Genomic DNA, 12,087 nt, shown 5'->3' on the forward strand with positions numbered 1-12,087 from the left:
CCTATATCACCTCCATCACCTATATAACCTCCATCACCTATATCACCTCCATCACCTATATCACCTCCATCACCTATATAACCTCCATCACCTATATCACCTCCATCACCTATATTACCTCCATCACCTATATTACCTCCATCACCTCCATAACAGAGAAAGTGTCCGCACAAACCTCCACCTTGCTACGGAAAGTCATGAGTAGGTTAACACGCACTTTCTTCATTACATGGAACGAGTCCTTTAGAACCCTTTAGAATCCCTTAGAATCCACTAGAACCCTTAAGAATCCCTTAGAATCCATTAGAACCCTTTAGAAAGGTTGGTCCCAACATGATGTCCCAGGTTCAGTTCCACCGGCTGATGGAGGACTGATCCACATGCACTGTGTGTGTGTGTGTGTGTGTGTGTGTGTGTGTGTGTGTGTTAGTGTGTTGGTGTGGCTAGTCATTGAGAGTGTGTTTCTGTTGGTCAGCAGCATTCCTGACAAACTCTCCAGAAAATTATTTATGTTTGTTGTTAAACTCCTATTTTCTATCATTTATTTCTTATCTTTGAACTTCCTGTATAAATAAATATCTCTATAAAGTAACAATAATAATAACAGATATTGTACTGCTGAAAATGTTTGGATAAGTTATCACATAATAACAATATCAATCATATTTCAAGCTAACATTATGGAAACCTGCTAAAGTCGATTGTAAATGAGAATATACAGTATATATGTACTGTATATATACATATATACTGTATATATACATATATATATATACTGTATATATACATATATACTGTATATATACAGTATATATATATATATATATACTCTAAAACTATAAAGGACCTATTCACTTCTAACATTAAATAAGTCTGATATTCCAAGAAGGAAATGGACACTTCAGAAAATACATATTTGTCTTCTTACTCTACATTCTAGTTTATAATAATAACTTATTATTAAGAACTAGAACTTAGTTATCAGTCTAGATCACATTGAGTTCAGGAAACCGGTCCTGATTTTAGACCACAATAAGTTGTGTAACTAACTTCCTGTTTACCATGCTGATGCTTTCTGATCCATAAATCATCTCCATCTCTCAGGGTTTATAGGGATTGGTTCCTGCTGGCTGAAGGTCTGATTGACATCCTCATCATCATCATACAGACCAGAACCAGTAGGAACCAGTCAGATCCAGTTCAAACCAGGATGTTCAGGTACACTCCTCCCTGGCAAGTTCTCTGTTACAGTCTGGACCATGACACCAAGGTGAGACCAAACAAACAAACAAACAAACAAACAAACAAACAGGGCCACAGTGTTGGTTTCCCCTACCGGCTCCATTTTTAGACTTACATCAATGTAACTTGTATACATGTGACCAGCAGAGGGCAGCAGCTGCCCAAAGAAGAGAACCTCTAAATATGCAGAGAACAAATTCAAAAACGTTATTAAATGACAATGACTATAAGACTCTGACTAATGATACACAAAACAAGAACATTACATTGTACTGCATTCTGAAGACAGAAGTGTGTTTGGTAAAGGAATTGCTGCAGATGTTTTTTTACTGTATATTTTTGGAGGATAAATAAAAGGTTGATACTGTTTTGAAAAAGACACTTTGATATCGTGCCAGTGCATGATTTCTGTGTTAGTGCAGCCAGAGAATAATGGCAGTGAGGGTCCTCACAAGTATAGAAACACAAACAAGTGTGTGTGTGGGTCAGGGTGGGCGGGGTCTGTTGTGTGGTGGGCGGGGTCTCTGATTGGATGATAAAAGCTGAACTTTGTCACTTTAGTCAGTTATTATCTAGTCGGAGTTTCTGCTTGTGACAGGAAGCTGATCTCAGGTGAGAAAAACTGCTTGAATAACTACAAATAACTAAATCATCATTATTTATTTATATATATGTATTATATATATATATTATAAATGTATTATATATATGATATATATATGATATATATATATATAATGTATATATAATATACATATAATATATATATGTACTTTATGTATGTGTATATATATTATAAATGTATTATATATATATTATATATATTATATTATATAATATATATATATTAAGTATGTTATACATATTATATAATATATATAACATATAATATATATATATATATTATATGTTATATATATTATATATATATATGTACTGTGTGTATATGAAAAAGAAAATATGAATGAACCTGTTGAGAAAGGAATGTTTGACCACAGTATCACAGCTTCATAAATATGAATTATGATGACTAGTTTATGTTGAAACAGATATTATTGTTATGTTTTGTATTGACTTCAGACTGCCTGATATAAAGCCAAAATATAAACAAAAGATTTGAACTTGAACAGTTTAAAGAGGTTTTGTATATATATATATATATATATATATATATATATATATATATATATATATATATATATATATATATATATAAATCGTATGATATCCTCACATCAGTATCAGAATCAGAATCTTTTATTGTATGTTTTCACATACAAGGAATTAGTCATGGTGGGTGGTGCAATATGGGACAATAACATTAAACAATCAACAACAATCAACAACAATCAAGGGAAGAATTAAGTGTATTTAAAGCTCTGTTCATGAGGGTCAGTGGGGGACCCGGACTCTGTTCATGAGGGTCAGTCTCCTGCCAGATGAAGGGACTCCAACTGTTCTTGTCCAGGGTGAGAGAGTCAGCTACAATCTTTCTTGCTCTTCAGGGTCCTTGAAGCGAACAAGTCCTGAAGGGACGGCAGATTGCAGCCAATCACCTGCCAGCAGAGTGGATGATGTGCTGCAGTCTGCCCTTGTCCTTGTTAGTGGCTGCATTGTACCAGACGGTGATGGAGGAGCAGAGGATGGACTCAATGATGGTGGTGTAGAAGTGCACCATTATGTTCTTTGGCAGGTTGAACCTCTTCAGCTGCCTCAGGAAGAACATCCTCTGCTGAGCCTTCTTAGTGATGGAGCTGATGTTCGGGTCCCACTTGAGGTCCTGGTTTATGATGGAGCCCAGGAAGTGGAAAGACTCCACAGCATTGACGGGGGAGTCACACAGGGGGATGGGGGCGGGTGGGGCGCGTTCTTCCTGAAATCCACAACCATCTCCACTGTCTCTAGAGCGTTGAGCTCCAGGTTGTTTTGACTGCACCAGGTCACCAGATGGTCAGACTCCCACTTGTAGGAGGGACTCATCCCCACAAGAGATGAGTCCAATGAGGGTGGTGTCATCTGCAAACTTCAGGAGCTTGACGGACTGGTGACTGGAGGTGCAGCTGTTGGTGTACAAGGAGAAGATCATAGGGGAGAGAATGCAGCCTTTGGGGGAACCGGTGCTGATGGGCCGAGAGGCTGAGACCTGTTTTCCCAGCTTCACGTGCTGCTTCCTGTCAGACAGGAAGTCTGTGATCCACTTACAGGTGGAGTCGGGCATGTGCAGCTGAGAGAGCTTGTACTGCAACAGAGACGGGATGTCAAACAGGATCCTAGCGTAGGTTCCTGGGGAGTCCAGATGCTGGAGGATGAAATGAAGGCCATGTTGATACAGGGGTCCAGATGTGGGTCGGTGAGGGTTTTGAGGTGGGACAGGACTAAGCGTTCAAAGGACTTCATGACCACAGAGGTCAGAGCGACAGGCCTGTAGTCATTGAGTCATGTGATCCTTGGTTCTTTGGGGACGGGGATGATGATGGAGGCCTTGAAGCAGACTGGAATGTGGCATGTCTCCAGGGAGGTGTTGAAGATGTCTGTAAACACCTGAGACAGCTGGTCAGCACAATGCTTCAGGGTGGAGGGGGAGACAGAGTCCGAGCCGGCTCCTTTGCGGGGATTCTGTTTTTTAAACAGCCCGTCTCTCCAGAATAGAGAGTGTCGTCACTGGAGTGGGGGGTGGGGGAGGTGTTGGGATGGGTGGTACAGATGCATGAGCTCCTGGTGGTTTGTGGCTGGTTGACGGAGGACTCAGGACTGTCCCATTGTCTTTAAAATCTTCAGGAGTTGGGGGCTTTAGGCGTGTGGTTGGTGATCTGTCTGAGACCTCCAGACAGATCACTTGCTGAGAGTGTTGTAGTTTAGCGTCTCTCACTGCCCTGCTAAGCCTGTATTTTGCCTCTTTGTACAAGTCCTTGTCCCCATCCTGATGGGGGCGCTACAGTAGACATCAGGCACTCCTTCACATGTTGATGTGGTTTGCTCTGACCACACGGTGACCTATGACCTCCTGTCTGTCTGCTGGCTTTATCAGCTGACAGCAGCAGTCAGACCGCAGGCGCGGCAGTTTATCTCACTCAGTCACACTGAACTCATGCTACAATGCTAAAACTAACATCTATGACTGACTGTCGGAGTCATTGAGACTTCTGATTGGCGCTCCAGTATTGTGCTCTCAGCCTATGTCATGTATATACCAGAAATAGGTTTATAGATAAGTTTATAGACATGTATATAAACTATCTCCTGTATAAATAAGTCTATTGTCTATTTGGCTACATTGTAACACAGTGGTTGCCGTGGTGTCCTCTCCTTCCTTTATGGTCCGTAAATGTTATCACTGATCGTTCAGCTCTAATAAACTTTATCGATATTCTTCAGATTTATTTCCTCCAAACTGATCGCCTACTGTACATTTTGAGGTACTTCTATTTTACTGTTACTTCTACTGCTACTTCATACTTCTATGTTACTTTATACTTTTATGTTACTTTCTATTTCTATGTTACTTTCTACTTCTATGTTACTTTCTATTTCTATGTTACTTTCTATTTCTACACTACTTTCTACTTCTATGTTACTTTCTTATTCTATGTTTCTTTCTATTTCTGTTACTTTCTACTTCTATGTTTCTTTCTACTTCTATGTTACTTTCTACTTCTATACTACTTACTACTTCTGTACTACTTTCTATTTCTATGTTTCTTTCTATTTCTGTTTCTTTCTACTTCTATGTTACTTTCTTCTTCTATGTTACTTTCTTCTTCTATGTTTCTTTCTATTTCTATGTTATTTTCTACTTCTATGTTACTTTCTATTTCTATGTTACTTTCTTCTTCTATGTTACTTTCTTCTTCTATGTTACTTTCTTATTCTATGTTACTTTCTACTTCTATGTTTCTTTCTATTTCTATGTTACTTTCTTCTTCTATGTTACTTTCTATTTCTATGTTACTTTCTTCTTCTATGTTACTTTCTTCTTCTATGTTACTTTCTTCTTCTATGTTACTTTCTTATTCTATGTTACTTTCTACTTCTATGTTACTTTCTATTTCTATGTTACTTTCTTCTTCTATGTTACTTTCTTCTTCTATGTTACTTTCTTATTCTATGTTACTTTCTTCTTCTATGTTACTTTCTTATTCTATGTTACTTTCTACTTCTATGTTACTTTCTTCTTCTATGTTTTCTACTTCTGTTACTTTATGCTTACAGACCATATCTGGGGGCCGTAACCTGATGCTGTTGTTTCCATCATAACTGACCTTCTGTAGTAAACGTCTTCTCTGTTGTTTCAGAGACTCTCGTCAGTCGACCGTCGCGATGTTCTGACTCCTCAGAGCTCCATTCAGCGTCTTCTTCCATCTGAATCTTCATCTGCCGCTGGCCCCACAGCCACCCCTGCAGCCATGGCTAGCATCCCAAGGAACTGGGTACTGAAGCCTCTTTCCCCCCTCCTTCAACCCTCAGACATGCGCACCATCGCCGGCCCGGCACGGAGGGAGTCCCCAGACTTGAGCGATCCAATCTTCAGCTCCGACAGCATCTCCGTCACTGGTAGTCATTCCTCAGTGGTCATCTCCTCTCAGCAGGGTGACGGGTGCAGACACGTTTTAGTTCAGGTCGCTGTGTCGCAGGATGGAGGGAGCGCCAGCGATGAGTGGCATCCCAGCAGCTGCATCGATCCCAGCAGTCCCAGCAGCAGCTCGGGCTCTCACTGCGGTTTCTACTCCTTCGTGGAGGATCCGTCTAGTCCCGAGGCCGAGATGAACGAAGCCTGGATGCTCTCACCGCAGCGGCAGACTCAGCTGTCAACCTTGAAGAAGGAGAAAGGATTCAAACTACAGACCTACACCAGCATCCAGAAGCCAGAGAGTCTTTTTGCAAAGAGCGATGGAGACTCACAGTACAAAGTGGAACAGAAGAACGGCAACAAAGTAATCCGGAAGGAAGAGGACAACCAGCTTCGGAGGGAGATCATTCGCTGCCAAGCACCAAAGAAGAACCCCACATTTAAAGATGAGCTGAGTGCGCTGAAGGACCTGGACCTGAGCAGATCTACCAATAAACTGATAGAAGGTCTCAGCGTGAGTTACAGTACTGTCAGCTCCAGAACAGAACCTCCCTGCCTCGCTGATTACGGGTCCATTGACAAGGAGCAGATCAACTTCAGTGCTGCCCGACAACAGTTCCTGAAGATGGAGCAGGACCGGGTGACTGCCCTGTCCAGCCCTCTAAGGTCCTCAAGAACACATCTGAATGTGTCTCTGCAGCCACATCCTGATATGTCCTCATCAGAGCAAATGGAGACATACGAAAATTTGGAAGTGAGCGAGGATACAACAACTTCTATAACGACGGAAGAAGATGAGATCTACCCAGAGAAGGAGCTGACAGAGAGTCTTAGCCGGCCAAGCAGTGTGTTCGATAGCCTGGACCCTGACCTGGAGGAGCTGACTGTGGAGGTGGGCGGCGGCTACACCAGTGATGATGGCATGTTCTATGATGGCACTCAGCAAGAGAACAGGAGCTGCAAGTCCACCAGCGACTATGAGACCCCCATTGAAAGGGAGATCCGGTTAGTTCAGGAACGTGAGGAGAACCTGCGGCGCTCTCGAGGGCTGAAGCTTACCGACAGCAGAGCCGAGATGGTCGAGATAAAAACCAAACGTCTCCAGTCACCACTTACGCCTGTCAAAGCTAAAGAGAAGAACCGAGTGAACTTTATCATCCAGCGTGAGATCCAGGAGGAGAACCAGAAGAAGGAGGAGCCTCAGCAGCAGGAAGGGATCCTAGTACGACACCGTCTAGATCCTCTACCGGAGCTGGAGCTTGACCAACAAGACGAGGACAAGAGGACGGAAGAAATAACTCATTCTGAGTCTGGAGGAGCAGAAGTCTTCCTGTCACCATGCTGTCCTCATCGACACCCTAACAAAACCGAGAACATCAGCAGAAAGAGTTCAGCTCCTCCTTCCTTCTCTGTGAGGGGCTCAGAGGTGCAAACAACTTCTTCATCCTCCCACTTCTCCTCCTCCCCCGCACTGACACCTCGGCTTGGTACCACGTCGACCACTCCTTGGTCCTGGAGGGAGAACCTGGAGTCAAATGGCCTGCAGTCCAGAGGAAAAGGAGCTCCAGATTTCATCGAGAAGGAGATCGAGGAGGCCCTGAAGCGGGAACAGGAGCTGAGGGAGTCCAGGGAGGAAACTGATAGACAGTTCTTCTCTCCAGCTCCTCTGTTGGAACAGGCCACCAAAGTGGCCGTCAGTCAGTTCTACCCACCTGCCAACACAGGTATGTCGTCTTTATCGAGGCTGTATCTAGAAAACTAGGCAGCTCCAGAAGGCTCTCTGTGTGTCGGCTGCTTTGATGTAATCTGATTACAAACAAAGCATAATACTAAGATCCTTCCAATAAGTGTTAGTTAATAGATAGAAAACACCCACAAAAGATGCTTATTAGCATTATTATGTGTTTTAACAATGATATATATTTGGGGCGACTGTGGGTCAGTGGTTAGCATGCCCGTCTTTCAATCAAGGGGTTGGCAGTTCAATCCCCGCCCTAGTCGATGTGTCCTTGAGCAAGACACTTAACCCTGCATTGCTCCCCGTAGCTGTGTCTACGGTGTATAATGTAAAGTGTCTTTGAGTTTCTTGAAAAGCACTATATAAATTAAATGGATTATTATTATTATTATTATATGCCATTTAAAACAATTGTAAGAAGCTCATAAGGTTGTTATTAACATTCCTAACTATTAAGTTCTTATAAATGTCTTATGAATGTCTTATAATCTAACATTAAACATGCTTCTAATGCTATTATTAACACCTATAAAGTATTATTATAAGATCATGTTCATAAGCATATTACAAGGTTTATAAGGGCCTTATTACCTATTATTACCTATTAATTACAAGGACCCTAATACATGCTTTAGTTTTAAACTGGGCGTGTACTGGTTGTTCTTCAACGAGTCACTGAATCAGGTTTAAGAAATGTCTTTAACTTTAATAATGAAGCTGTTTCCCTTAAATTATCACAAACTAACTCACAGAACTCACAGAACCTACAGAACTCACAGAACTCACAGAACCCACAGAACTCACAGAACTCACAGAACCCACAGAACTCACAGAACTCACAGAACCCACAGAACTCACAGAACCTACAGAACCCACAGAACTCACAGAACTCACAGAACCCACAGAACTCACAGAACTCACAGAACCCACAGAACTCACAGAACTCACAGAACCCACAGAACTCACAGAACCTACAGAACCCACAGAACTCACAGAACCCACATAACTCACAGAACTCACAGAACTCACAGAACCCACAGAACTCACAGAACCTACAGAACCCACAGAACTCACAGAACTCACAGAACTCACAGAACCCACAGAACCCACAGAACTCACATACCTCACAAAACCCACAGAACTCACATACCCCACAGAACCCACAGAACTCACATGCCCCACAGAACCTACAGAACTCACAGAACCCACATAACTCACATACCCTACAGAACCTACAGAACTCACAGAACTCACAGAACCCACAGAACTCACATACCCCACAGAACCTACAGAACTCACAGAACCCACATAACTCACATACCCTACAGAACCTACAGAACTCACAGAACCCACAGAACCCACATAACTCACATACCCTACAGAACCTACAGAACTCACAGAACTCACAGAACTTGATTCTTTGGTCAATGTTTGCACCTCTCTTTCATCCGTTAAAAGGTTGGCGTTGCGCTAGTTGTGCATTTGCTGGAACCGGTTGATTTCCAGGTGTTTCCTGATGTTTCATGTTTAACGTGTTTCATCTGAGGAACATTATGTTCCTCATTCTTTCAAAAGTTAAACTATTTTCTGGTACATTTGACATCACTGATGAATATCAAGAACCTGAGCGGGTCTAATTTCAAACGATCCTGATCGATTAACATCCAGGCAGACTCAATTATTAAATTAAATTAAATCAAATCAAATTATTTCTATGAAAATGGACCTGCAGAAAGATCTGTTATCACGTCTGCTATTATTTGTGTCTGACTGCAGTTCCTCTGACGTCCACCAGATGCTGCTGGGATCAAACTCTGACTGAATATTGTGAAAACATCACATTTCTCACTCAGTTTGATACAGGATTTTGACAATAAAAGCTCCTTAAAGAAGATATTAAGGCTGTTTGGGTGTTGATTGACAGCCGTCTCAGCTGGTCAGACCCAGAAACCCCAGAGTGACACTATAATGATGAACTTTGACGTCAATAAAAACTTTCTCTGCAGGTTGATTTGTTAATAAAAGGAAATCAGCAATAACTTTAGCATTGCTGATTGCTGAATAAACTAAAACCTGAATAGTGTGCAGTGAGACCTGAATGTGGTCTGGTGGTGTCACATTGCTGCAGAGAATAAGTTACTGAATAAGGGAGCAACCAAAGTCCAGCAGCTTCAGGTGGTTCAGACTTTGTGACAATCAGTAACGAGGACCGAGACACCAGCCAAAGTCTGAACCACCATTGCTTCACTCTGTAGAGTGTACAGGTCCAATAACGTCCATGCTGGACCACTAAAGTCTATGCAGGACCATTACGTTCATGCAGGACCAGTAACTTCTATACAGGATCAGTTAAGTCCATGCAGGACCAGTTAAGTCCATGCAGGACCAGTTAAGTCCATGCTGGACCAGTAAATTCCATTCAGGACCAGTTAAGTCCATGCTGGACCAGTAACGTCTATACAGGACCAGTTAAGTCCATGCAGGACCAGTTAAGTCCATGCAGGACCAGTTAAGTCCTACATGCAGAGGTAAAGACAGAGGAGGATGACATCACAGTGTGTCATTGATGATGTCATTGATGATGTTCTTCCTGTTGTTACAGATCAGCCCATCAGTGTGTCCTCCACGTCTCCTCGTCCCTTCATGTCCTTTATCACGGCTCAGCCCTGGTCCTCCCCACCTCCCCCCTCTTCTTCCCCCGCGGCGGTCCGGTCCCCTCCTCCTCCCCTTAGAGGTCTATCGGAGACTCTGCTGCAAGACTTCAAGGAGAGACAAGTCAAAGTGAAGCTGGAGGAGAGCATGGTGAGTCCCGTCACGACGTCCTGGCTCTTATTTTGAAGGTTTGGTGCTTCCTGTCCGTTGGAATCAGAAGGTTTAAGATGTGTTTCGAGACTCTAAGACATGATGTTTTATTTTTATTAATTCTGACGTAAAAGCTCAACATTCTGTAAATGCAGGACCAGTAACTTCCATGTAGGACCAGTAAAGTCCATGCTGGACCAGTAAAGTCCATACAGGATCAGTTAAGTCCATACAGGATCAGTTAAGTCCATGCTGGACCAGTAACTTCCATGTAGGACCAGTAAAGTCCATGCTGGACCAGTAAAGTCCATACAGGATCAGTTAAGTCCATGCTGGACCATTAAAGTCCATGCTGGACCATTAAAGTCCATGCTGGACCAGTAAAGTCCATACAGGATCAGTTAAGTCCATACAGGATCAGTTAAGTCCATGCTGGACCATTAAAGTCCATGCTGGAGCAGTAAAAACCATGCAGGACGTCCTGGCTCTTATTTTGAAGGTTTGGTGCTTCCTGTCCGTTGGAATCAGAAGGTTTAAAATGTGTTTCGAGACTTTAAGACATGATGTTTTATTTTTATTAATGATGAATTAAAACTTAAAACTAATTGAATTCTGAGGTAAAAGCTCATCATTCTGTGTTTTCAGTACGCAGGAATTCTGCCGGTTGACGACGTGAATAGCGAGGTACAAGCAGACTTAATTTACCTTCATACAGTTTAACCAAACCGGCTGTTCACCGTCTCCATGTCCTTTCTCTCCTTGTCTCCTTAACTCCTTGTCTCTGTCTTGTCTGCCTTCAGGTGGTTGAGTCGACTCGAGTCATTCGACATAAAAACCAACGCGCTCTGCGCTGGGAAGCTGGAGTGTTCTCAAATCAGGAGGACCAGTGAGACCACCAGGACCAGGACCAGGATCTGCAGGATGACATGGTGACTCCTCTTGGTCGTCTCTTCACTAACAGGACTTTTCTCAGATTTTCTCCTTCATCTTAAATTAAAATGGTTTTAAACTGGAATGTTCTAAAGAAACGGCTGTTCCTGATTGGTCCCCTCTCCTCGTCCAATCAGCTGCAAGCTGCTGAGTAAAGCCTCAAAGAGAGGTTATGTATCTGATTTATAGAGGAAATGAAGTGAGTAAAGAGCAATTTGTTTGATCACCTGAAGATTTTTTCATAATTTTAAACTCGTGCTTCTAAAAATGACACAATAATAAAATCAAACTGTCCTCCTATCTGTTTAGATGTCAAAATAAGAGATTTGTGTAATATGAATTCTAAATAACAATAAATTAATGTTCATAGTGAAAACGAATCGTTCACCGAGTGGATTTTATTTGTGAAATTAAAGAGAAATTTGAATAAATCTGCTGAGATAAAGTTAAAGTTACAAAATGTAAAATTACTATTGTTCAATTACAATTGACACAAAAAACTACTAAGGTTTAGACGTTTCTTATTTAATGTAAAGTACACAGTTTGATTCCACAATGAGGTAAAAGCAGCTAAGAAGAAGAAGCGTATTGCATCACTTCCGGTTGCCAGCTTAGCAGCTTGTGATGTTTTCTTCTCCCGCTCCTTCTCTCTCTTGCTCAGAGTGTCTCATGTAGAGCTATTCCTCTGCCTCCCTTAATGATAACGGTACATCAACACGTGTAGTTCATTTGCTGGTTGGAGGCAGTTCTAAGTGGGTTAGATGCACGGCTCCGCCCCATCGAAGCTCAGACAGCTACGCTAGTTAGC

General features: G+C 42.2%; 1 protein-coding gene across 3 annotated transcripts; it reads left to right on the forward strand.

Annotated features, from left to right (window-relative positions):
• Positions 1-1,757: 1,757 nt before the first annotated feature.
• Positions 1,758-11,659, forward strand: misp (mitotic spindle positioning). 3 transcript variants are annotated; one of them, XM_034530937.1, is made up of 6 exons: positions 1,794-1,854; positions 4,618-4,658; positions 5,535-7,533; positions 10,150-10,349; positions 10,995-11,033; positions 11,150-11,659. In XM_034530937.1, exons 3-6 carry the CDS (start codon positions 5,646-5,648, stop codon positions 11,237-11,239), a joined length of 2,217 nt encoding a protein of 738 aa, XP_034386828.1. In that variant the 5' UTR covers positions 1,794-1,854; positions 4,618-4,658; positions 5,535-5,645; the 3' UTR covers positions 11,240-11,659. The 3 variants fall into 3 exon arrangements, with proteins under 3 accessions (XP_034386826.1, XP_034386829.1, XP_034386828.1); XM_034530935.1 differs by lacking the exon at positions 4,618-4,658 and having other exon boundaries at positions 1,758-1,854; XM_034530938.1 differs by lacking the exons at positions 4,618-4,658; positions 10,995-11,033 and having other exon boundaries at positions 1,758-1,854.
• Positions 11,660-12,087: the final 428 nt, after the last annotated feature.

Source organism: Cyclopterus lumpus, chromosome 4, assembly GCF_009769545.1.
Source record: "Cyclopterus lumpus isolate fCycLum1 chromosome 4, fCycLum1.pri, whole genome shotgun sequence".
NCBI classification, from domain to species: Eukaryota; Metazoa; Chordata; class Actinopteri; order Perciformes; family Cyclopteridae; genus Cyclopterus; species Cyclopterus lumpus.